The 27,994-nt window shown below is 39.0% G+C and overlaps 1 protein-coding gene across 1 annotated transcript; it reads left to right on the plus strand.

Annotated features, from left to right (window-relative positions):
• The first annotated feature begins 257 nt into the window (after positions 1–257).
• On the plus strand, positions 258–26,921 carry MYOM3 (myomesin 3). The gene is made up of 35 exons (XM_056331545.1): positions 258–364; positions 1,270–1,429; positions 1,678–1,835; positions 2,972–3,067; positions 3,718–3,806; positions 6,832–6,876; positions 7,100–7,240; positions 8,229–8,390; positions 8,667–8,808; positions 8,901–9,100; positions 9,400–9,453; positions 9,782–9,909; positions 10,536–10,719; positions 11,507–11,681; positions 12,343–12,464; positions 13,145–13,332; positions 13,509–13,635; positions 14,120–14,298; positions 14,375–14,489; positions 14,753–14,909; positions 15,285–15,394; positions 15,882–15,926; positions 16,057–16,193; positions 17,784–17,928; positions 19,154–19,213; positions 20,192–20,259; positions 20,592–20,702; positions 21,769–21,856; positions 22,954–22,992; positions 23,514–23,619; positions 24,423–24,586; positions 25,204–25,240; positions 25,354–25,376; positions 25,467–25,522; positions 26,245–26,921. Exons 1-35 carry the CDS (start codon positions 258–260, stop codon positions 26,542–26,544), a joined length of 4,218 nt encoding a protein of 1,405 aa, XP_056187520.1. The 3' UTR covers positions 26,545–26,921.
• The last annotated feature ends 1,073 nt before the right edge of the window (positions 26,922–27,994 follow it).

Here is a 27,994-nt window from a genome sequence, read left to right on the forward strand (position 1 = left end):
CTGTTACAGCTTCAGCCGCCTTTAAAGACTGATTAATTTCTTCATCTGATTCCATTTTTCACAGGAGCATCACAAAGCAAACCCCCTTCATAGTTTGAATGCCACAAGACAGTATTATATGAACTGTCGTTCGCAGACCTTGAACATCAAAGCAAAGCAAGGACTTAACTTAAAGAGATCCTGTTAAGGTGTCTGACTTGAAAGTGACTTTGTTTTATTCTATTCCAGGCAAGAAAGGTCATTTTTGACTTCCCAGCATGGGAACCCGAACCTTTTTCCACCACCAAGAGGAGGAGCAAAAGGAGGAAAGGCAACAGAGCTTGCAAATGACCTCCACAACTAGAAAGAAAAAGTTCAAATCCAGGTAAGCCAGAGTTAGAGACAGGCCGAGTAAATCGGGTCCAGACAGGACTTTCTATACTCAGCACAGAGCATTCACAGATTTTTTTTAATTTTGAGTTTATGAAATTATGGAACCTTGTCTGGATTCTTTTATGTGCACCTGCCTCTGGAAGTGAGGAAGAAGAGACTTTCAGCCTTTCAGAGTTATCGATAGCAGCTGCCCTTGCCTTGACCTCCGAAATACCAGAGTAAGTCAGAAATCATTATAACTCAAATACAACCATTGTATGCAACAACACCCTTGTAGGTAGGGGTCACAGTTTCCAACTCATTTTGTTGGAAGCAAAAAGAGCAGGTTCAATCAAGAGGTTCTTCCTTTAAAAAGAAAATCCCCAGTTCTCAACTAAAATGCAGGAAATTAAATTATAGCGCCTTGTGATAATGAGTAATATTGCCCTGCTCACAAGCAAAGGCTTAAAAGAAACCAGATTTCATAGGAATAAATGGAAAATACAGTAAGATTAATAAATTAATAGTAACAGATGGGACTCTCCTTCTTTCCTAGAAAATCTGGTCAATGATCCTGCTGTCCATCCTTCTGTGATGGCTGAACAACCTAAGTAGCTAGGAACATCCCTCCTCCCTTTAATCCTCTTCCAGTTCACTGCCTGGGACTAAAAGTGGTCAAATACTGGGTCCCCTTCTTGTGCCACTAAAGTATTATCTCTCATGGTAGTACTGCTGATTCCTATGAGGCATAATTGCCTGACATTCCCACTCACATGGCATACGAGATGATGTTTCTGTCCTTAACACTTATTCTGATTTAAACAAAAATATGTGCTATAAAACAACAATAAAAAAGACCAAAACAAAATAAAAAACATTATCCTAACTTCAGTTGGCTTTTATCATCCTGTGTTCCAGGGATTACAAGCTAAGAAGAGAGGCTGCCATCCTAGAGCTAGAACAGAGGGGGCAAAAGAGAATTCGGTTTGGGAATGACATGGAAAAGTTGGAAAAGGAGGTTATTCAAAACTGCAGACTGCTGCGTGTGAGAGCTGACCGGAAGGCCCTTCGGAGGAAGGTCAGATTAGACATCTCTATTAGTAGCAGAAATGCCAACAGGATTAAAATTTCCAAGACTAACTAGCATTCTGGAGAGGATACTAAACCTAATCAGGTGTTAGGACAACATCAAAGCCATTAGAAATAAGGACAAGACCTTACACTCCTGCCACTGAAGCATATTCCCACATGTCCCTTTTGTAAAAGAATGTATAATTAGAACATAATCCCTTTCTATTGCCTTTATTTAGTTTATCCTTGTCCTAGGCTGTAGAAAAGGCATGTGTGGAGAAGGAATACATTGAGCTGCGCTCAGGACGCCCACCTATGTTCTGGATTCCCCTCAGAGTACATGCAGTCTGGGAGAGGATGGAAGTGATGCTGGCGTGTACAGTCCTGGCTTCCCCACCACCGCAGGTTACTTGGTATGTCAGCTGACAGCAGTGACTCACGCTGCCCATGTGGTCTAACTGTTGTGTTTCAGGAAGCAACCAGAGGAGTAACATCTGTGTCCTGCTAGAAAGAAGGAAGGAAGCGAGAGCTTCAGAAATTACAGGAAACACTTTCAATTCTCCAGTTCCACTGTTGGGACCAGTAAAGAAATTAAGTATTCAGTGAGCCATGGAAGCAGTGGACAGTCCTGTGGGGCTCCCTCTGGGACAGGACTGATACTTGTGTAGATTTCCCTGCTTCCCTTGGTGCCGTCCTCCATCCTGCAGGCAAGCTCAGGATTTAAATCTTGGAAACCAGAGTCTATTGCCAGCATTAAATTACTGCACACATACACATCATCAAAGCTTAGCTACCTTGTCTACCATGCAAATTTTAGTATTAAACTGTTACTGCGTCTACAATTGGTAAAATAGAAACCGTTTCATTTACTCAGTTTTGTGTATTTACCAAACTACAGGAGAGGAAGTGTTACATACTGGGCCTGACGGCAGCATTTACTATTAATAACAGCAGGATAGAAAAAAAATAAAAGACCACCTCAAAAAACAATTTTCAAATTGTACTTTGATCGGTTTGTTAAAGTGATTGACCATTCCTCCCATGGAAGGTTTGAAGTATGCAAACATTTGGATTACTAATGACTTCGTAGGCAGCTAACTCTGCTACTGTCAGAGCTCCTGATGTCCTGTGTCCTTCCAGAACAACCTCCTTGAATTATTCAAAGAGCAAAGAGAATATGAACCTCCCACAGATCCCCAGTGAACACAAAGAAGCAAGAGACAGCTGCTCGAACTCCCTCACACAACCTGCAAAGCAGGGAGCATAAACCGAGGAGGAAGCAACAAGCCAATGCTAAGCCACCCGTAGGCAGCCCGCAAGCAGCCCTGGGGAAGGAGCACACCCAGGGCTATGGGAGGGGATCTAGGTTAGCTGCAAGGCTGGTTTGGATTGATGTGGGAGACCTGTAAAAGAAGGAATTGTGTCTACTCCTCTCTTCTGTTGTACCTCTGTTGTCTTCAATGTAGTCAATTTTGAAATAAAGTGTTAATTTTACCAGTCAGTTTCTCCGTTCTTTCCTAAGCAGCATGTTTCCTTTGTGTTCAACTAGGTATAAAAATGGAGTTCGTATCGATCCTCGCCTAGCCCCAGCAGGAAAATACAGGATAAAAAACAAGTTTGGGATGCTGACCCTGCATATCAGCAGGTAATGTATGTGCTCTTGCCTGAGTTGTTTTTTCAGATGAGTAAGATGCGCTTTCCAGAAATGCCCAGTTTGTGTACGCTAAACAAAAAAAGTTAATTCTTCTGGAATCTCTGCTTGACTTTAGTGTGTTGTGGTTGAGCTAAACCTTTGACATTAGGAAGCAATCTCAACAGCAGTTCATAAGGTTTCAAAAATCATTTTAAAAAAATTAGAGCCTCATTTATTTTTGCTCCTCTTTTTAGGTATGGCCAGAATTTTTCATTCCGGGTAAGGCCATGCACGTTAAGAGCACCTCACAAGCAGACATACCAATGGATTTAGGATGGATCAATGTAATCAGAATTGAGATTAGTTCAACTCTGTGACCTACACATGTGATAAAGATACATGCATATCTTTGGTGGAACTAAGTGTTCCACAGGGCTTTTGCTTGTTCGTTACTTGGAATGTTTTGCTTCTGGCTAGCAAGAGAAAAAACTGACCACTAACTATAAGAAATCCTTGTAATCAAAAGGAAAAGCAGCTTCTTGATGAAAAGCAAATATCTACTTCTAACTTCTGGGACTAAAGGAGAAACCCTTTGAATTTTTCCTGTGAAGTATGAACAGTAACTGAAAGCTAAAAAGGAGGGGAAATATTTTTTTTTCCAGATGCTCCATGGAAGATTCTGCTGAATATAGTGTTGAAGTTAAGAATCAATATGGCGAGGCTTATTCATTTGCTACAGTGCTTGTCAGGAGTAAGTATAAATGTTCCTTTGGTTTTAAATTTTCCAATTCTTTAGATTTTTTGAAATATTTTTAATGCTATACATTATATCATAGGAACATACAAGCACTTTGGAAAAACAAAGAAGTGAGCACTCTGTTAAAAGGAGTGGAGAATTGCTCTCAGTTATTAGTGAGGAGAAAGCACAACTGGCTAAAATAATCCTTAGCTACCACTAACTAATATGTATATGGCTGATATAATGGCTTCTCTTTCTCAGTCACTTCTGGAGTCAGAAAAAATCTTTCAGATTCCAGGGACACAGCTGTCCCCCCACTGTGCTAAAATTGTACTAAATTTAGGTACTTACTTCTTCTGGACTGATATGAAAAAGCCATACAGTTAAATACATAATAGGCTTAGAAAGAGTCTGCAGCATTTCTAAAGATAAACAAGAAATTTGTTAACAAGTACCGTGGCTTTCAAAGGGTTCTCTCAATGCAATATTGCAAAGAATACTCTATTTCTTTCTCAAATCAGTAACTACCAAGAGCAAATACAAGATTTTCTTTTTTGATCTGTGCTGTTCTTAAAATAACTGACATAGACTCGGTAGATTCACATTCTGCACAAGCGAAATCCAGGCTTATGGTGAAGGAAGTAAACTACCAGTACTTCAAAAGGGAAATTATATCAAGGTTTAAGAAATATGCAGTGCACTCTCATAGGATCATAGTTTAGCTGTTCACATTTTATATATATATATATATATATGTATGTAAAAATATATAAATATATATTAAACCCCCCAATTTTGACATAAAAAGTCCGAACAGAATAGTCCTACAGAACTTAGACAGTTAAGTGCTCCAGCAGGACTGACAGAGTCTGGGGGGCAATTCAAATGGTAGCAGATGAATAGGAGGGGAACAGGTTTGCTTTGGACATTTTACTGGTCAGGAAGAGATGGGTTTCTGCAACCCACTGAACTGCAAAGCCAGCTTGAACTATTTTTTCAGACAGAAGGGGTCTTCTTTGGTTTAGACAGTATATTTATTGTTAGTGCTTTAATAATATTCTTGGCTGTGCCATGGGTTATGTTACTGTCATATTTATTCTTTGCATGCCATATTTTGATCACATCTAATAACCATTTGGGGATACATATGCATACAGAAGAATGTGACTCTAGAATTTTAATAGAAGTGTATTGTTTATTATATCTTTCAGATCCTTTAATTAAAGTGTCAAAATTCAGCATATCTGAAAATATACAGCACATATACACCAGTTCTAGAGGGGCATGTATAACAGCCCAGAAAACCTTTGGTTGCAAGCCTTCCCAGATTCCTAAATTCCCCTTAAGCTAATGCAGAAATACAGAAAAAGTTACTAGATGCACAATGCTTCTCTTCTACAGAGGTTCTTACAGTATGTCCGGAACTCAGGAACTGGGCCTTTGCCATAAAGCAGAAGCAGCTGTCTGAAAAAAATAATCCATGGCAATAATCACATACTCCTCCCAATTCCCATCAGAATCTTTAGGACCAGAGCAGGCATGATGATAGAATTAAGGCTGTGGTCTATCACAGAAAACCTTGGATGGGACTGCTCTCTTCACCTCTAAGTGCCTAATTAAACTGTCCTTCATCAGGCCTGATCAGCATTTCAAACAGCTTGCAAACATTGTTCCTTGTGATTGCGGGTGAGAGGCCCACAATGTTCCTTCTCCTTTGACTCTGTCTAATGCCATCCCAGTAACATGATTCTTCCTTTTGCTATTTGCATTTAACATTCTGAAAATAGAGACTACACCAAGGCTTTAATCCTGCCTCCACTGGAAACATTCCTCATCCCCCAGGCAGGCTGATGGCATCTCTTCTCCTGGCCCCATGCTGTCTGGAATGCCCTTGATGCCAGGGGAGGGTCTCTGGGATCCGTGGTTCCTACAGCAGAAGTTCACTTTCCCTAACGACATCAGTAAGGCTCTCAAGGGACCCAAGATGAGGCTGCACTTTACCTCTTGCACTTTCTATTTCTTTCCTCTTCAGCTATTAATACTCAGTCCTCATCTTTTGCTTATGAGCGAGCTCTGCTACTGCCAAGCTTCATTCACTGAAAAAATAGGCATTATTTTATGTGTGTTTCTTGTAGCTTATAAAGATAAGAAAGTATCTCAATTTCATCCTTTGTTAAGTGCATCAGTTCTTAGATTTCAGCTCCAAATAATTTCATTCTGTGCTACAATGCCAGCAGTTCTCACAGGCTAGATCCAGAGAAGCGGGCCAGCATTCTTATATGATGCCTCAAAAGAACCCACGGCTGTCGAAACAAGTGATCTAGTAGGGGACACACTTCCCTCAGCTCCAGGAATTACCTCAGTGCCTCAGGACAGATATCCTTTCTTATGGTTAAAGCCTGAAGTCCCAGTCACTGGTAGTCTTCAAGAAACTCACATCATCCCCTGGGAATGCTGTTTAAACCCAGGGGTTTGGCCAAATCCTACTTTCAGTAATGTTCTTGACACCAGCACTTTATTCTTTGCTTCTCTGTGCTGTATGTGGCAATGAGTAGCTGTCATCCTCTGTCTCCAAACAGGGACATAATTGAAGCATTACAGTTCTGGGTGATCCTAGACCGTCACGCTTCTAATTTGGACAGTACCATACTGGTACACTTATATGACAAAAGTTGTAGCTCCCTGTATGCATGCTTTTATTCAGCATAACTTGCCTAGTGCAGCTTAAAAAGATAAAAGCCAAACTGAAAAAAAACTTCTTTAGCAATGAATAACTGTGTGCACATAAGCATTTAAAGCAGTTGGACTTACACTAGTATAGTCATACAAACAATTTACTATGTAGATGCATCCTCAGATGTTTGTAAAGGTCATCAGCTGTCAAATGAATTAATGTTTTACCACATGACGACACTTTGAAGGTTCACATTAAGAGCTGGTCTGAGGGAAAAACATAGTTTGCTGAGCATCACTATGTTTTTGAAGGGGAGACAAACGGCATGAGATTTGCTAAATGTATTTTCTTCTTGTCTTACAGAGTATTATGGAAAAGAATCAGGATTTGATTCAGAAATATATAAAAGTGAGTAAATGATTGTTGTTGTTGTTATTATTTATTTTAATTTTATAGCCTGAAGCAATTTTATATTTTTTTTTCCTGAACTATAGCTTTTCCTATTAGCCTGACTGCACATTAAAAGTTCAAGGCTCAGGTACCACTCCAAAAATATGATAATAAAAATACTGCAAGGAGGAAGGCTCTGGGAAGTCTCTTTATCACACTAACTTTTACTCTTATTTCATAGGATCCCTTATGGCCAGAGAGGCAGATTTTGCTTTTCCACTGAAAGCCTTATTTTCAAGAGAAAAGGAGCCTTTCACTCTCTCCTGTTACTTCTCTTCTGATTTACTTGAACACCAACGAGACATTACCTGGTTCAGAGATGGTTTGTATGCAACAGCTAAGTTTATATACATTTGCCTATGTGAATATGCCCTTTGAATTCATAGCTGTGAGCTAATGTTCACAGAAGAGAATAAAGACTCAGGATTCTTGAGCTGCTGTCAGCTCTTCTCAAGATACAGATATTATTATGCAATTTGTGTATTTTCCTCATTTTTAGAAGGATGATGCCACTAAAATTTTTTGTAGGCAATGACATTTCTGCTCATAAGAATAGTTTAAGAGCCTTAGTTCTATACAGTGAAAATGCCAAGCATTTGAAAAGCCAGTCGTTCTCCAGTTAAAAAAACTTTTGGATATGCTGTGTTGTTCTGCTGGCAATCAACGATTTCAATCTTAGCCAAACTAGTAATCTTTCTGTGCTATTGAGTTTTGGAAGCAGAAGCAACTCAGTAAGACTGCTCTTGTCATTCCAGCACTTCTGCCAGAATCAGCTGTGAAAATAGCAGGACCTATCGGGCTTTAGTGATTTGAGGAGAATTTGGGTAGCATGTATATCTCAGATCTGATAAATATACACAAAATGCACAGTATGTGACATTCCATTTTCTTGGTTTGAGCACCGCTCGGACAAAAGATCCTGCATGCTGAGCAGTAATGTATCCTCAGCTAGAGCTGGCATAATATTTGGCAGACTTCAGAGCATCCAGTTACCTGATACGAAGAGTACCTTTTACTGACTAATTCATCTGAAGCCACATTTTATTACTCTTTTTTGCTCGGACTGCAAGCTCTTCAGGAGAAGAACCATGCTTTTTGCTCTGCATTCGTGTACAAAGGGAACAGAGAGGCATAGTATCAAAGAAGGATCAGAGTCCGTGACTGTAACTCAGAGGCACAATAATAATAGTATCAGGAGTGTCTTACAGATCTCTCATCTTGCTTTCTGCTTTTTTCTGCATTTGGAAATATGCCACTCCTGACTCAACCAGTTCAGGTGTAGTTCCTTTATCCCTTCTCATGTTTCACAGGTGAGATGCTACAAAACTCCAAACATCGGGAACTAAAGTACAAAGACCAGGAGGCTTCTGTGACAGTGTCATGTGCTTACAAAGAAGATGAGGGATTCTACACTATCCGCGTCCCCTCACTGGATGGATATAAAGAGCAGACCACTTACGTGTTTGTTAGAGGTATAAGCAGGATTCTATCCTACCTAGAACAAAAGCTCCTTTCCTAATACCTTGGCATAAAGAAATCCACAACCTCACATACAAGAAAATTTCTCCCAGTTTTGTGCATGGATACAATTATCAAAACGTCGCATTTTCAGTAGTGATTTAGGTATTAGAAAATATGACTTGTATTACTTGGATGTAGGCCCTTAGACACTTAAAATTAAGCTACTGAATGAAAATTTTGGTACAGAGAAGAAAAAATGTATCCACCATCACTTGATATTTCTACAGATGCTGCAGCAGAAACACCTGGCGCACCTGGGTCCCCACTCAATGTGAAATGCCATGATGTAAATAAAGACAGCTTGATTCTTTCTTGGGTGGCACCCAGTGACAATGGAGGAAGTCCAATCCTGGGATACTACATTGAAAGGTCTGTATGTTAATCAACTTTGAGCAAAAAAAGCTCAAGATCACGTTGTAGAAAAAGCACAAAGGAACTCGATAGGCTGTGTTTCATTTCAGGTGTGTTGCGGGGTCAGAGAATTGGGTCCCATGCAATGACAAGCCTGTGAAAACCTGCAGATACCCTGTCCTGGGCCTTGCTGAAGGACAGACATACCAGTTCCGAGTAAAGGCTGTCAATAAAATGGGCATCAGTCATCCTTCAAAAACCAGTGATCCAGTTACAACATATGACCCCAGCAAAGACAAGAGAGTGACAGGTTTGTACTAAAACCAAGCAAACTGAGGCTGCAGGCATAACTGAATGCAGTTTACCCAGATTCTCCCCATTCTCACAAATATCACTGCAACGTCCTGCCATGCTGTGCTTTTGCTGAACCCACCTTAGTACTACTCTGAACAGAAAAAGATCAAAATACCAGTTATGACATTTCATTGTATGTGCAATGAAATGTATATAATTATGCATATAACAAAATGACACAGTCCTGGGCTCTGTCTTTCTTGACAAGCCCCAAGCATCTTCTCTTAGCGTAACATGCTCTGTTTGATATTACAGTTATTCCATACGACGAAGGCAGGACAATAGAAATTTTCAAGGACGACCTGGAAGGTAAGTTCAAATTTATGCTGAGCCATTCTTTTGAGAAGAATGATTGCACTAACAAGGAGAACTGTAATAAAATGACTCCAGAGAATACACACTTAGGAAAATATATGGTGAAACATCACTGTAAGCTCCACAAGTATCAGAAGCTATCCTAAACGGCACAGCCTTTTATAATAAACTTGGTTTGCCCCTATGTCCCCAAAGGCTTTAAGTCTCCTCATTTATATTGAAGAATGTTACTTTACAGTAAGAAAAGATAATCCATTGTGAAAGAACTTTTTTTTTCCTGCGACTTTATAACTAAAGCATAGCCTATTCTGACTTCCCATAGGACATATTAAAATTCCCTTGCCACCCACCAATGTTCATGCAAGTGAAGTCAGAGAAGATTATGTGGCTTTGGCTTGGGACGAACCAGATCCAAGAGGCAAAGAGCCACTGAAATATTATGTGGAAATGGTAAGAAAATAATACCACACAGAAGAGAAATTGCAGAACAGAAACATTTATTTCTCAGATGGCCTACAGCACTATTAATAGGCAAGTCTGTTCACTGTGTCGATAACTGGAGAACTACAGCCTCAAAAATGGCTTGCTCAGCCTCTCTCCAGCTCCACAGTTTACTTGAGCTATGATCCTGACTCTTGACACTGACTCAAGTAGTAATGATTAACAAAGGATAAACAAGTAAGTTTTACACCATGGAACAGTAGCAGAGTTTTAACAGGAAGACTGTTGCTGCCCTGTGGGCCCTTAAGTGTGGAAAAGCTGTGAAGAACTGCACGATAGTTCACTCTCCTGTTCCCCACTAATCATTTTGCAGGTTAATTAGTATCTTCTACCAACCTGCTTTTATACATACTCATTTCCCATCTGTTGTACCATTTCTGCTGCAAAGGGGCCCTCTGTTGCCAAGGAGGAAAAGTTTGGGTATATCAACTAGAAACAAATTTACATTTTTGGTTTGAGTTTTTGTTTGGGTTTTTGTTTTTAAGTACTTTCCTGTAAAGATCAGCTTTGTTATTCCTCAGGAGGGTTTTAAGTTGTACAACTTGAGTTGTAAATCATCACTTTTTTCGTTACAGTCAATTGCAGGCAGCAACTCCTGGCAAATGGTTAATCTGGATATGCCAGTTAATTCCCCAAGATTTGCACTCTTTGATCTTGTTAAAGGAAAATCATACTGTTTCCGTGTGCGATCTGTTAACAAGTATGGAATCAGTGAGCCATCCCTGCCCAGTGAGCCTGTAACTGCCGGAGCAAAACTGGGTAATTATTTCATTAATATGCTCTACACTAATGATATGGAAAAGGAGATGTACTATGAAGTAATGTGTGGGTTCCCCTGGTCGCCCTTTCCTTTAAACTTCATGATACATGACTACACAGCAGTTGCTTTGATATCAGGAAATCTCTTAAAGCCTTAAATCCTCATTTAATTACTTTGCAGTTGGTCAGTGCAGTGTAAATCTAACCAAGCAATGATGGGGGAATTACATCTAATACGGTAAGAAACAGTTGAAGCCTGTGTTTAATCCAAGTATGCTTCCAGCGCTGCGTAAGAGAGAGGTTACACAGAGCAGTGCTGGAAGGAATGATACGACTGCTGAAGCAGCCTGTTTCTGGGAGCTTCAGATAGAACAGCAGTCTTCGCCAAGATGAGCACTCATTGTTTTTTTATATTCTCCCATATTAAAGTTGCCCTAGTGTTCATTCATACTGTCCTTTTTCTCAGCAATGAAACAGGTCCCATTTCACAGTGGAGTTAATGAGAGTTACTATATGAGTCTCCTTTCTCCTCTACTTCAGGTGGTTAAGTAGGTGTAACTGTAGAAAATCAACAGGCTGTAAGGGACAGGAATATGAGATATGGCAAATCCATATTTTTTGCCATAAAACATAAAAATATAGGCTGTAGACTGGAACAATGCCCATGGTAATTCGAAAATGGTGCTCTGGAAAAGTTAATAAATCCAACAGGCCAACTCACTTTTTTTTTTTATTTATAAATTTTTAAAACCCCTTTTTTTCTCAGTGTTTTTTTTTCTTTTTTTAGCTACTCTGCCTCCACCATCTCAGGTTTTAGCTTTCAGAGACACCAAGACATCTGTTGTTCTGCAGTGGGATAAGTTAAAGGATGGCTTGGAGCCTCTTGGCTACTACATATACTGTCGGGAGACTGGGACAGAAGAATGGCAAACTGTCAATAATAAGCCCGTGACATGTAACGAGTGAGTTCAGCTATTATACTCCATTGAGAGAAGACAGGGTGCCAACTTGGATACTTCTGTTTATGGCTGGAGTCATATTTCAGATAAAAAAAGAACTTCTTTCACCACACACACACAGGCTTGCGTGCACACAAACACCATGTCCTCTTTTTAGAATTAAGAATTTAGAATTAAGAAAAAGAGAATTATTGCTCAAAGTCTCACTTTTACATCTGAAGCCAGACAATCAGCAAAGTCTGCGTATATCTTCATAGAGTGTGGATCTGCAGAAGGTTTAGAGACCTTGTAGCACCAGTAGAACCACATTCCTTTTTTTTTTTGCTTCCTTTCCAGTAGAGTAAGTTGGTGTCACTCACACATAGGATTTAGAATACCTCTCTAGCTGGGGGGGTCACATGTCAAGCAGAAAAAGTCCATTAAAAAGTCCTATTTATTCTACTGACAATGCCAGCCAGCAGTGTGATACCTTTCTACCTGATCTGTGTTTACTGATTTATTGGTAGCCATTTTATGTGACACCACAGTGCACTGTAATTTGTAATGGTGAATAATGATTTTGTATAATAACAATGCCTTATTAAAATGTATTTCTGTCTGTTCAAGAGATTGTTTACCTGTACTTTAGAAAGTAAAAACCACACATATTAATTTGGTCTCCTAGATTTACTGTTCCTGGGCTGCAGCCTGGAAAAGAATACGTCTTTTGTGTGAAATCTGTCAGCGAGGCGGGACTAAGCGAAAGCTCACCAGAAACAGATCCTATCACTGTAAGGCCAGCTATCGGTAAGTTGTAACATATACATGCACATACATGCAATAATTAAATCTCTTGAAAATGTATCTATCACATGTAGCTATCATTACATGTAATGGTAATAATGTTGAGCAGATAAGCAAAGCAAAGCAACAGGGAACTGATTTTCTTGTACCCTGCAGCTCCTGTCATCAATTATACTTGTCAAGGGTGGACAGAAATAATTAGCGTTTTGACTTAGCAGCGTGTTACATTTTCAGTATTAATTTGGCACTGGTACAAGTGACCATTTTAAGTGCTCAATTATGCTGATATCTTGAAATCAGCACTGTGAATTTCTCCAGGGCAATTACAAAATCCCACCAAACACATTAGCCAGTATCTAACCCTCCATCTTCTCCATTTTATTGATCCACTACTTCCATCTTTTTCCGTCAGACAAACCATAAAACAACAGGCAAGAAACATCCTGAGACACATCCATGACTTTGGCTGTGACTTCCAAATAAGAATCTGGTCATTTTCAAATATTCTTACACTGCAAAAAGTGGTATTAAGGGGCCTCAACACAAACAGAATTGTATCTGGTATGAGCACACAGAGGTTTCCTCAGCCCACTCATCCCATAGCTACACCTCTTTTCCCAATCCCTAATCCCAAACCTGCACTGAACAATATACCCTGTTTCCTCTCTGCCTTTGCTGCACAGCCTGTCCATCAGCACCGCACGGGTTTGTTCTTCTAAACTGTGGGAAGACTGACATGACCATTGGTTGGAAACCCCCGAAGCGCAAGGGAGGAACAAAGATTCTGGGATATTTCCTGGATCAGCACGATACATCTGAACTAGACTGGCATGAAGTCAATACTCAGCCGATTCCTCAACGGTTTTACATGGTATTCTTTTCAGATCAAATACTGTCCTTCTTTAAGCATAGTGGGAAACATAGCTATAACAAGGGATGAGCTGGTTTTCCTCTACTTCCTCTGGTCTAGAACTCTCTTCCTACCCTCACAAAACTACGACCATGCAGGGCTGTACTAATTGTCTGTTTGCACTTCTAAACCCAAAGGTCCGGAACCTTGAGGAAGGCCACCTGTATGAATTCCGTGCCTGTGCAATGAACATGGCTGGTGTTGGGGAAGTATCTGAACCTAGTGACTTGTTCAAATGTGAGGAATGGACAATGCCAGAACCAGGTATCTCTCATTTAAAAGCAGCAGCCAGAAAAATTTTTCCAGGTATACTAGTTATCTCCTCACTCTTGTGTGACTCCAAGGGACTTCTGAAAACTATAGAACTGTGTAAGGGTGGTTCCCAGTACAGAGAAGCACACAAACACTTCTAGGTAAGTTCCAATTCAGACATAGGGTATTATTTCTGCATCATACAGATACAGCACTCAGGTATTTTTAATAATATTGTTTCCAGAGAATGAAGAATCTGGATCTAATATCCCAATGTTTTTGTATGTTACACCAAAGCAAATAACATTAGACCAGCTGATGTATGCTTTTTTCTAGAACCTACCTCTACAGTTAATTAGCATGGAAAGCATCTCCTATGGACCCCCTATTCACTTGTTATCTTAAAACTCTCTGCTTTCTGATCTCAAGCTCAAACAAATCACACCTGGTTGCATTTTTAAATGGTACTGTTGACAGCCTACCCTTCTTTGAACAGGTCCTCCTTATGATGTGAAGTGCACTGAAATAAGAGACTCATCCCTAAAGCTGCACTGGGAAGCACCACTGTACATAGGAGCAGGTCCAGTTACAGGGTATTATGTAGACATGTGTGAAGAAGGGTCAGAGGAATGGAAACAAATAAATAAGCAGTCTGTCGCCACCACCCATATGAAGGTCTGTATATGCACTTAGTATCCAAGTGTTGCTTCTCATTTAGTCTTATGTTAATTTCTGTCATTCTTTCCTGCAGGTTTCAGATCTGGAGACAGGGAAATGCTATATTTTCCGAGTAAGAGCACTGAACAAGGCTGGAATTGGACCAGCTTCACTCCCCTCAGATCCTGTGGTAGCTAAAACCAAACCTGGTATGAAACTAAAAGTGATAAGATTGTGCAAGTCTGTAACTACTACGATGATTCTGGTAAAAAACTGCTTATGAAACATCAGCTACATGTTTCATAGCAAGAAAGAACCTCCATCAAAATAAAGCTTAGCAAATCAAACTGCTCAAATTAATTTACACTAGCTGTATACCATCTTTTTTTTCCTTTTTTTGAGCTAGATGTCCAGAAGCTAAGCCCTGATCTGTTTTGATAAGGAATGTTTTGTGGGTTTTTTGCCCATACAGGCACAAATGAAATTGAACTTGGGGTTGATGAAGAAGGTTTCATTTATATGGCTTTTGAAGCTCCTGAAAAGAATGACTCCTCTGAATTTATCTGGTCAAAGGATAATGAAGGACCACCAGATGCTGACAGAGTTCAGACTGAGGAGAAAGGCAATAAGTGAGTATGTAACACACAGTGAGAAAATAATTTTGGACTGTCAAATAAAGAACACACTAAACACTGACAAAAATATGAAGCCAAACATTTCCCTCTCCTTCCAATATCCAGCTAAAATACATACACGCTATTGAACTGCAAACCTCTGTCCCTGATTCTCAGCTCTGGTGTCCATGAAACAGGACATTCAGCATAATCATCAGGTCACAAAAGGGAAGCATCAGTCATCATATTGATATTGTTTCTGCCTTGCTCCTAAGTGTCATATAAAAATGACAGAGTACTATATTTAATGTTCCAGGTGTATCAAATGTATTGCATTCTGTTACAGAAGACATAAATGAAAACCATTTTATTATTACTTTTATTTCTAAGATCTAAGCTTATACTGAAAGACCCATCAGAAAAGGATCTGGGTACATATTCAGTGGAGGTCACGGATGTAGATGATGATATCTCTGCCAGCTGCACTTTAACAAAAGAAGGTAAAAACTAATAACTGACAAGAACAAAAATCTAATGTGCCATAGTTTTCTAATATTAGATGTTTAAAGGAAAGTTTCTTGTAGAGGAATAGTAAGTGACTGATGTCACTTAATAATCGTGGCATCATTAGAAAGATGTTTCCCATTCCTTGAAGGCTCGAGGGCAGTTTCTTTTACAGACTCCTAAGAAAAGATTCCGTGCTTCTAGAAGGTCATTTTTCCATTACAGTTCAGATTTCACACACAGCCACACTATCACGGTGATTTAAAACTTCTTTAACACGTTTCTTGAATTGATACAACCAACATTTTATTTGGACATAACTAAGAATGATCTTCACAATGTTTTCTAGCCCTCCCCGCTATTGAATGTTTTGAACTTACAATATTCTTGACATAAAGCTCATTAACAAATTAAATTGATACAAGGGACTTGTTTTGGCCTAGTCGTCCTAATCTAAATGACTTGTTATTCTTTGCATTTCAGATCTGGACAAGTTATTAAAACGAAGCCATGAAATCAGGAACCCATGTAAGTTGAGCCAGTAAGAAGCCACTACCATACGTATCGAATCTGGAAGGGGGAACTCCAGCATAACCCTGGCTGAGCCAAATTTCGTGTTTTGCCTGTGAATTCCCCTCCATGGTTCTCTGTTTTCTAGTGATCAAGCTGATATCTGGATGGAACGTTGATGTTCTGGAGAAAGGAGAAGTGCGGCTGTGGTTGGAGGTTGAAAAGCTGTCACCAAATGCAAAGCTGCATTTAATCTTCAATGACAAGGAGCTTACAAGTACTCCAGTATGTTTTGTTTTGGTTTTAATTCTGACTTACTTTCCCTCTGCTGAACAGGGAGATAGAGCAAATGAGTACGTTCCCAGTTTTCTAAATTTCCATCAGATATTTTGATGTGTGGTTTAGGAATACTCTAGGGCATGGTTTTCCACTATGCATAAAGCCACCTGTCTGATTCTCAAGCAGTGAATCGTACTATCAAGCAAGGCTGCAGCATTGACACTGTTAGTTAAAGACGGTGCAATATTCCTCAGTGGTGTGGCCAGCAAAACCTTCAGTGGTAATACTCAGAGAACATCCAGCTTTCCTGTTATCCACCCCTCCTGAGAGGCTGCCTCTGACAGAGACTTCCCTTTTCTAAAGGAATTTCCTGACAACAAACCTCAGTCATATGCAATTCATCTGGTACCACAAATGCACCTGTGCACGACAGAGAGCTTTGTCTTGGATGAACAAACCTGACTCATTTCAGCAGATGCTAAAGAAATACTATCTCTCACAGTGAGACAGGGTATTTTTCTTCTGCTTCACCAAGCAAAGCTGCAGCTTTCCACCTCTTTGAACTAAATATGGATAAATCTCATGAATTCTAAGAGCACATGAAAGTGATTTATTTCTCAGTCTGAAGCACTGGAAATAACACTGCATCAAGTGGTACAGTGCATTCCAAGCTTCTGATACATTAAAAAAAAAATTTCCAGCCTCTTCCTTGTCTTCCCATATCAAGTTGATCTTATAACATTTAAAAAGTATTTGGAATGACAGGATCAGAGGGGCGAACAGTTGAGAATGAAGAACAATATAAATCACTCGCCTGTCAGTTACATGCAGTGTAGCAACGCCAAGATAACAAAAAGAATAGATGTAACAAAGGGATAGGGCTAGGCCAAAGAATTTCAGAGCTGTTATTGCAATGGGTTTTTTTAAAGCAATGTTTAGGAAATTTATTGAAAGCTTTGTCTGTTCCAAGAACTGTCTTTTCTACACTGGAGAACTGACGTGGTTATGCACGATTACAAAGTATTTGTCAAGCTCTTTGCAACAATAATATTTGCTTAGAGCAAACAAGGCAGTAAGGCATAATGATGATATTTATGTCTAAGCATCTGGCAGGTTTCGGGGTGTATGTATAAAAGGCTCAGTAGTGCTTGCATGATGTCAAGAGGGTGGCAGTATTACTAATCATTGCCCAAATATGCAGCTACGTGCCACAGATGCGTAATTAAGTGCAACACTCCTATTATACTAAAAGCCATTGAAATTCTGGTAAGCAGAAAAGTCTGTAATATCCACAAGAAAGAATGTATTGTGTTATGTGGTTTTAACAGAAACTTTCTCGCAGATACAAGTTCTGCTGTAAGCAATTCTACTCCAGCTATGTACATAAGAATATAATAGATGAATCCCAGAATATAGAATATCAAGAATGTGTTGGCTTCATTACTCCTGTAAGATAAGGGAAGAATATAAGGATACATCTACAAAAGGACTGTAATCTCTGAGTGTTGTAGAAGATGCTGTGCCAGGATCTGACCTTGGAACAGTTCTGCTGAGGAAAAACTCTTCAGTTTATCATATTTCCTTTGTTTTACACAGACACATAAGATAAATTTTGTCAAAGGAAAAGGTCTCGTAGAACTGATAATCCAGAACTTCTGTGATGATGATAAAGGGATGTACACAGCCCAGCTGCAAGATGGAAAAGCTAAAAATCAATTCACCCTAGTTCTTGTGGATGAATGTAAGTGGAAATTCAGGGTCAAATATAGACTGCCATGCTCAGTGGAAAGTCTTCGAGGCACTTAAGGCCCCAAAGTTTTTCCAACAGTTATAATGCCACACTGGGAACGGGGAGAACAAATATTTATTTTAGGACACATTTAAAGTCCAGGAATCATGTAAGAAATCTGAATTTCTCTTTAACATAAATTGAAGCTTTTGATCTTATAGCTAGGGTCCTTGATCACAAAAACAGTTTGCCAAAGCAAAATATACAGTGGAATGCTTAGTTATTTTTTTCAAATATTTTACATATCTTGCTATGGCAAACTGTCTTGGCAGTAAACTGTATGACATGTTATTACATGTACTCATTTATCTCAGGACAGGATCAGGGCGAAAATTCAGTGTATTTAACAGCTGGTTAATTGCATTAAATTGAATGCAATAAAGAAACCAGTGTCAGCTGTACTCGAGGACAAGTCCGAGTAACAAAGCAAGCTGAACATGAAATGTACAGGGTCCTTGTACATGCTACTACAGAGAACCTTTTCAAAATTAATTAAAAATAGAAAGTAACAAGATTCTCATACAAGTGCTTCCCCATACAGTGTCTACCTCTATTTTCAGTTCTTGCAGTTTGCTTTCCAGTGACCTTCTAAAGATTCTGAACTTGTTGAATGGAAAGTGTTTATAAAATGTCAAGTCTACTTGACTCCCTTTACAAACAGTGCAGAGAAACAGGCAGCGATTCAGCACATGCCAAGTTCAGGATATAAAATAAATTTGATGAACTGTGCTCTAAAAGTGCCGACTTTACTGCCAATGAAGGAAGTAGAGATAATTGAAGTTAAATACAGTGGTCTACAAGAGGTAAAATCTATGCTCTCCACTGCCTTCTATGTCTCTTAGTTTTAAAATATTTTAATTTCAGGGTTTCTAGCCTACCTTTTTGTATGTCAAAACTCCTATTTAATTTCCTAAATGCATAATGGTCAGGTTTTCAAAGATTCTTTTTTAATGAAAATAAATGTTTGGTTCTCAGCAACCAGTTCAATGAAAGAACGATGGCTCTAAACCTGTTCAGTGTTCTCAGTGGAGACCAGAGGTAACTCATGTGCCAGAGATGTCTTTCAAACAAACATCACAGCTCTAATGATAATACCTTTTGTGATCAGAAATTTCTAAAGTGTTACACTGAGAAAGAGCAGGGGGGTTGTTGACTTTGATCATTGCTGTTCTCATAGGTTTTGCTAAAGTTGCAGAGGAGGCTGATGCAAAACGGCGAGAATGGAAGAAAAAGCAGGGTAAGATAAGATGAAGGTTAATGACTTGCCAGAACTACACCAATGAGATGGCAAAACCTAAGCAAAGCTATTTCACTCTAAATACTTTTCCTAAATACATCATCTTTTAAAAGCGTATTATTTAAGCTGATTAATACAATAGGATAGGATTCCTTAAGATACTCTGCTCTGCTCTTAGAAATCAAAATAATGTATTTAAATAGTTTTAGCTATGCTAGACAATCCTCAGTATTGATTTTCTGCATCAGTGTTGCAACACGGAACATTTCTGAATTCTGAAAACTGTCCAATCGGAATATATATCATGTAATAAAGATCCACTCACTTTCCTTGTAAAAAATATGATTATCTACATAAATTTAAAAAGAACGAAACATGCATTCCACTTAAATTTTATCCACCATCTTATATTCATGAATAAGGACGTTTATAAAACAGTTTCAGAGAAAAAATACTACAATTGGAAAGGTGATCCCCTTCAAGCGGGGATAAAAATATTCACTTAATAGTAAGTGTGATACCACACTAGACTATGGGTCTAGTCTCCTATCTGCAGAGATGCTTAGTGTAAGATGAAAGTGTATATAAAGTAATCTGTCCCCCCTTTTACCCTCTCAGAATCAGGAAGAAAATCAGAAATTATATGGTTCTATTCAATTGCAGTTCACCTGGGAAATATCTATCAGCTCCTACACTGACTTGATGCAAAGTAGAGTCATAAAGGACTGGTGAAGCAGCATCATTAACTACATTTTGATATAGGATTCCTCAACAAAGATACGTTACCTAAGGACATTACAAAACTAGCAACAATTACATGTTCTAAATTGTGATGTCTATTGCACGCGGAACTCAGTAGGGCGCATTACTCCCTACAGACCGCACTGCGGGGATTCACCACGAGATGGAGGCATTTCTGCAGGTAACACTTGAGAGTTGTGGCAATGCATTGCAAAAGACGTTTATTTTCTTTTATAGGTCCACATTTTATAGAGAACTTGAAATGGAAAGTTACTGAGAACTGTGAAGTAGTCCTTACCTGCAAGGTACATACCGCTATGTGATGCAACTGCACAGTCTGAATTCCTTTAACATTAAATTTTACTTGTGAATTTTAAGGGAAGGGTATAAACAGTGCTCATCCAAATGCTTCACTGCAAACCAATGAAAGTTAAGTAAAAAAGTTAAGATTAAAATGTTAAGTTAAAAAGAAAATTGAGATAGTATTTCTTGGACAGAAATTTTAATAGAGAAGGAAGTTTCTAAGATTCTGTAACAATCCTCTAATGCAAGTGATGTTTCATATTAGAAGGACAGCCAGGCATTCAGAAATAAAATGCATTTGGGACCCTGACTTCTAAATGTTGGCTTCAAACAGGCAACAAACCTAAGAAAGGACACCAGCTTCCAATGGTTCTTCAATAAGAAAGCACGAGCAGATGGTGTGTTTGATCCACAGACTGGGATAGGAACTCTTCGTATTAAACAGGTAAAAAACAAAAAACAACTCAGAGGCTGTGGTAATCACATGAAAATGCAAAAAATACGGATTGATCTTATTAATATTCCATGTGTGTTTTGGGTAGTGCCCACTAAATGAAAGAAACTGAACAAATGCTGAGAAAAGCGCAAAAGAAGAAGCCATTTAACATTACAGTCAGATAGATCTGAATTAGAAATGAGGTGTTTTTAACAGTGAGTGGCTGTTAAAAGTTTTAACGTGTCCTGACTGGCTAAAAAGAAAAGCATGAGCTTTTCAGGTTTTCTGATCAGGACTGGTTGCCTATTCTGAAGATGAACTTTAGTAACAAAAAAAAGTTACTGAGGTCATTACAGAAATAACTGGATGAAATTTTATGGCTTGACCTATAGCAAAGGCAAGACAAGCTGATATAATGCCCCTTGTAATCTTAACTCCGCCTCACAGAAGAACCAGCTGAAGAAAGGGAGCTTGGTGGTGCAGTTAGTTTTAGCGCAATCTATCTCTGTATGGCTAGTTCGAATCTTGTTTGTGTTTGATTTTCCACCTTAATTTCAAACAGCCAAATCACCTATAGAACACAAGTAGATAAATGTATGTGAATGGGAATCTCTGCTCACACAGGTCTGAGGACCAGCAAGAACACCGGGAGTCAAGAGCATCAGCAAAGCAACACAAGGAAAATTTATGGAGCAGTGGGCATTTGTCATCACTGGGTCCCAGACCTAGCTGTACCTTACACCACTAAGGGCACCCAACGTGCTACATGGTGACTGAGGGCAAAAGCTGAGATACTGACTCTCCATAACTGACAATGTTTCAGTTCATAACGAACCAGGGCCCCTCTAACCTTTCAAAGGAGGTTCTGGAGCAATATACCTTTTTTTACTCTCATTTCTGATCAGTCCAGCCAAATTTATTGACAGGGATGAAAAAAATCTCAGCTTTTCCCCTTTTTCCAAACCCTGCCCTATTTCAATGCTATGTGAAATTTCTGTTGGGGGTGTGTGGGGTGTTTCATTTTGTGTTTTTTTAAAAAAAATAAATATTACATATGTACACATGTATTTGCTAGATAACCAAAGAAGATGAGGGCCAATACAAAGCACTTGTTTCAGATGACCGAGGAGAGGACTATACCCAACTTGATCTCACAAAAGGAGGTAAGAGAACATTCTATCAGGCAATAATACATATTCACACCCCTGCCTGGGATTCATTTTGGATTTAAAAACAAATCTCATAACTTTCTACCACACTGTTAATTACCACAGTACCTACATGCTTTTATAGGAATTAAAACTTGCATTAAAAGTTACTGGTCAAATGTAAAGAGTTTCCTATCTACTATCGCATATATATGTATATATGTGCGCCAATAATTTTAAAAATCACAAGTATTTCACGTGAGATTGGAGTAATAAAATGCACTATTTAAAACAGTCTCTTATTCTGCAAGAGTTATACAGAGTCTAGTGAACAGAGTAAAAGTCTCCTTTGCATCTTGTCTCAGAAGGGGTTTTTGCATCTGTCCATACTGTACTTCAACTGATAACCCACAGACAACTTTTCACTCCTGGAAGTTCAGCCAGTCCCCCAAAGCATCAGGAGAACAAACTTCCATTTCCACTCTGCATCCCTCACCAGTGAAAAAAATTTTAGGCTGAATTATAACAGAATAGTAGTTACAGACAACATCAAGTGGAAATACAATTACATGTTACTGCAGATTCCTGCTTGAAAAGAACACTTTTCAGTGTTCTGAATATGCTCTGAAAATTGAAAAATAAATATGCAATGCTGACATCGTAATGTCATTTACATATGTAGTCATTTATCAAGCTATGACCGCATTATAAATTCTGTCAAGCACCACAGTTAAAAGCTCAGTAATTTTTCAGTCACTTCAACTCAGCATCAATCAGAGGATTCTGCTTCCCAAGATTAGATCCTACCGTGACATCTGGAATCTATCACTTAAACCTGATACATAAATCTGCTTTCTGGGAGGCAGTCTGTTGCACACGTTGAGTGCTAAGGAAGATAGAAGCATCTAAATTTAGTAAGAAGTGCCCAGCATCTAAAAATAAATGAGTCAGCGGCAAAAACTCCATTCTCAGTAAGCTTTGCAACACAAAAAGACAATAAATAACTACTAGATACAATACATCCTAATTACACAGTTAAATTAAGTTGGTAGGGCAGATGTGATTTGCTAAAAATTGTATTTATAGACACTTAAATCTTTATGTCTTTGCAGCCTTTGAAGACCTTCTCAAGGAGCTGTGTAAGATCAGTGGTATGTCATCTTCTCATCAGCTGACACAGTAATAACGGAAGGGGAGAAGGGTGGGGTGCCATGATCAGAGCAAGCTGCCCAGGAGCTGTCCCTGAGTTCGGATCAAGTACAATACCTACCTTCCATTTATTATTCCTTTCGTGTTAGAAGCACCTTCGAACTGTCAGGGAGGATGGTCAGGGACATAAAACCCCCTGCACTTACAAATTAATTCTGTGACCTTTAAGTACAGCAGCCTGCTCCTTGTCACATCACTTGCTATGGGAATTTGGCCAAGTTATACTATTTCTATCTATGAGATGTGTATTCCAGACCCAAGTCTCTAGAAGAGATGCTGACATTCTTCTACCAGCTGCTAAAAGACCCAGGGTCTTCAAGAGGTAGAATACCACCCCACCTTCAGCTAGCCACGTTCTCCAGAGAGAAATGTTAATAGGTTGCCTGGGATTTTGTTTGCATAACATATAAAATTGCATTCTTGAACGCCATCCTCAATTTCAGTCTTTCAATTATACTATTAGCTCTTTCTGCTACACCTCTGAAAATTCAACCTACTGAAGAAGGCATCAAAATCTACACAGATGTGAAGTACTACACAGACTACATGAAAACAACTTGGTATCACAAGTAAGTCCCCAGAAGATATTTGCAACGCTTCTGGACTACCATTACTTGCAACTGTTTAGCATCAAAATTAAAACATGTTGGACCTGAGCCCAGAGCTTTTTAAGGCAATGGTAGATTAATCTGAGTAAGGGCTGAAAAACACAATTTACTCTGCATCCTGAAATGTGTCTGGGAATTCCAAAATAAGCAGTCGTGTTATTTTTATCTTAACACTGCAGAAATATTTATAAGTGATCTTTACTTGAATAATAATGATGCTTTTAAGCTGCTGAGTTACAGCCACCTTGGTTACAGACAGGAAAATAAGTTGGTTTTTTTCAAATTCTTTTTTTCTACTACTTTTACTTCCCTAAACCACTCTATTCCCCCACTATGAACTCTGAACAACAAATATTCCCAAATATTACAAAATTCTTTCCAAACACTAGCTAATTTAGTCTCATAATGCCTTCATAAAATAGAGAAGTGGTGTTTTATTAGATACCACCTACACACATGTATAAGGAGGCCAATTTCAAATAACGTTTAAAGTCTAAACACTTCCAAATATTCAACACCTAAACCCTAAGAACTAAGAGGTCCTTTGTAGAGTTTGCAGGGCTTTGGCAAACTGCCTAAAAGCACAACTAGGTGTCCCACAAGGTTCTCAAAAGGGACTGAGTACATAACTCTCCATGAAATTAACAGTGAGGTGCTGACTCCCACTCTCTTATTCTAACCAGTACAGGTCTAAAAAAAATTTAGTGCTCTAATTTATACAGCTTTACTAAATACTATTGAAATGATATCATTTCTTTACTTAGGGACAAACGACTGGAAAGCCGTGACAGACTGAAAGCTGGAAGCACAATGAATCAGATCTGGCTTCACATACTGAACCCAACAGATGCAGATAAAGGAAAATACACCCTGGAGTTATTTGATGGGAACAACTCTCGCAAACTGTCAACTGACTTGTCTGGACAAGGTAAGCTAAGTCAAACAATACCGTCGCAGGAATGAGATATACCTGAGCTGCTTTCCAAGATTCCTTCAAATTATGGGCAGTGATTCCTCTCACCTTTATTTGAGCTGGAGCCACAGTTCCATGACAGCACACTATGAGATTGTGTTAAGGACAGTGAGGTGCCCACAGAAGTCAGAAGAAACACAGGAAGAACACCGCAGAAAGGACTGAAGCCTTCAGGCAGCCTTCCTGCCATGGCTTAAGGCACTCCTGGGGAAAGGATGAGCGGGAGGGCAGCTGCTCCTGGGATGTGTCAGATCCCTCCATAGGCCAACAGAGCTTATAGGTAGCATCTTGGAAAAGACAGTGTGGCTTCAGCTTTACAGACTTTTCCAAACTCTTCAAAGTTGGGGGTTAGTCCTCCTCTAGACTTCCCTTTGGAAGGGCAGTACTAGATCCCACTTATTTCAGTAAAATATAGAGTCATATTTCCTTAAAGCTGATATAGATACTTACTAGATTATAATTTTATACATATATATGTGCACAAATACCTGTTATTCCAATGCTGATGCATTACGTTAAATGTACCAAGTCAATGAAACAAATGGTTCCCTAAAACCTTTCATTCCTTGCAGCCTTTGAAGACGCCCTGGCTGAGCACAGAAGGCTAAAGTAAGTTCCTGCCTAAGTATTTTCACAGCTAAGTCTATTTTGGGTGTCCTATTCTGTGTTTAAAATACATCTAATAAATAAAACCACTATAATTTTCTCTCTCTCACTTTCAGGGAAGCAGCAATAGCAGAAAAGCGTAAGTAAATTAATTTCCTTCCTTCTGCAAAACAAAGCCAAGTGGTGCACTGATAAGTAAAATTAAAAGGTCATATTTGTTCATTCCCAGGTCGTGCCAGAGTTGTTCAAGGTCTGCCAGATGTTGCCACCATCATGGAGGACAAGGTAATATTGAGTAACTGTTCATATAATTGGCCCTTGCACAGACACAGAAGAATAACTGATGGGGAGAAAAGGACTTGTTTTCCCCTCGTGTCTGTTCCCAGCAGCTTTTTCTGAGCTACTGCAGTTGCCAAAAGTGTGAAGTGGTATCCTCCACAATACCTGTATCAGCCCCTCATGTTATTGATGGTGCTTCCAAATATGCACATGCTTCTGCACGTATAGGTGCTTTTTGTGGCACAGAACCTCCTTCTTGCAGGTTTCTGGTATTAGTGCTTCTGAGGTCTGTTTCACAGCCAGATCCTTTCTATTGTCTTCCCATTTCATAGGATTAGACTAAGGCCTTTAAGTGCTGGACCTGATTTTCCCATCACAACAATTTGCTGCTTGCATTTCTGAGTCAGAGTCCCCTTTACTGGCACACAGGCAGAACAAAAATCTTGTAAAGTAACTGCAAATTCACCATGTGCCTATTTAAGTGTCACTTTACTGTGTAAGAAAGCTATAAAAAGGCAGTAGCACGAATATGAGCCAGGCCCAGTGAATTCAGTCAGGTTAATCCTGATTATACTGGAGGATATCAGGAAAAGGAGCAGATAGTCCTAGAATATCACCTATTGAAAATCTAAGAGAACTGATTTTTATTTTTCTTAATTTCTCATCAACTGAATTTCCTTGCTCATTTATATTTTCATAATCTATTTCTGCTATCTGTTTTACAATAGACCCTGTGTTTAACCTGCTGTATATCTGGAGATCCTTACCCAGAAATCACTTGGTTCAAAAACGAGAAGGTTATTGTCTTTAAAGATCGTTACAAAATGGACGTGAAGGGGACAGTTGTCACAATTACCATAGAGAAAGTCTGCAATGAAGATACAGGAAAATACAGCATCTATGTGAAGAATAAGTATGGTTCTGAAACAGGACAGGTTACTATCAGTGTCTATAAGCATGGAGACATACCAACAGGAATGGAAGAGGAGAAGGTCCCAGGTGGGATTATAATGAAAAAGCCTAAATGAATTAGTCAATTATGTCTCACTGAATTTAAAAGGAATTTAAGTCCTTCAGATTCCTTCCAGTGTCTCTGCTCTAAAATTTAGGCTCATGTCTCTATTTTTATTTCAGCAATATTTTAGTATTTTTATTTTGGTAGTTGTTAGAAAACAATTCTTGTGCATGTGTGTGCCCACGTGCACATGCACACACATGTTCACCTTAAAGAGAACCTCTTTCCCAGTAAATCTGTGTGGGAGATACCAGAGAAGTCACACGAGAACTGGGCTTTCAGTGGAGTTTTTCCTGTATTCAATCACTATGTGTTACTGATTATCATGTAGCTGACAAATGCTTTTGTGTGTGTGTGTATTATTAAACTTATACCCTTGGTGACACCTCAGCACTTGTCAAGTACATCTATCTTGAAATCAGTCAGCCATGTGCGTATGGGAAGTTAGCAATTTTCCTAAGTACTGCGCTGAATCAGGGCCTTGAAGTATGCGCCTTTACAACCTAAGCTATATGGGAAGAAAACAAGGTGGTGACATTTTCAAGGCTTGGTTCTTCACTGAGGAACACATTCAGCTTCTACATATACAATGACAAGCAGTAATACATTTACACAAGAAGGTTAAGTGAAAGTCTACAGAAGTGGACTCAGATCCTTCCATCCTACTGGACACCTATATTCTTTCGAATTAAAGAGATTTTTAGGTTTATTAGTTATGTTAGATTATTCTGGATGCAGAAAAGTGTGGCCTCCCACCTGTTCTGAAGCCACAGCTACACCCCCAGCTTCTACCAGTAAAACTGTGTCAGTGAGAGATAAAAAAAGTGATTGTACTCCTAATACAGCCATCCAGCTAAACGCATTTATTCAGCGAAATAGCATCTCACTTTGCTGCACAAACTAGTATAAACTGTCCTCACGACAGCAGTACTTTTCCCAGTTATTTGAGGGATGCTGCTGTTCCAGTGACAACATAAAAGAGCACAGCAATCCTCTACAGGACTGCCAATCATTTGACCAAAGGCAGTTACACTTCAGATATTACTTTAAGTTAAATATATACAATTTATATTATTAAATTTAATAACATAAAAAAGGGAGAGCTTAGCCAATTGTTTAGATTCATCTTACAGTAAACGAAGAAAAGCAGGCCCTTCTGACAGCATCATTAACATTACTCTATGTTAAAACAGATTAACATAACCTAGAATAACTGCAGTATAAACATGTACTTTTCAGAGCCATGTGTCTTACACCCCACGCATAAAAATTCAGTATCAGCACCTCATCCTTGCTACTCAGGTATTATCATATGTAAATGTAATTCCATGTAATGGGCTATTTGTGTGTGTTTTCTTTAAAATTGCATACTGACAAAAGAGTTGTGAATTTGTAAGAAAAAGTTCAGCATTGGTTTTCTATTTAAATAGAAGAATTACTGACTGGTATGGAGTAATAAAAGT

The sequence above is a fragment of the Falco biarmicus genome, chromosome 3 (assembly GCF_023638135.1).
Source record: "Falco biarmicus isolate bFalBia1 chromosome 3, bFalBia1.pri, whole genome shotgun sequence".
In the NCBI taxonomy this organism is placed as follows: domain Eukaryota; kingdom Metazoa; phylum Chordata; class Aves; order Falconiformes; family Falconidae; genus Falco; species Falco biarmicus.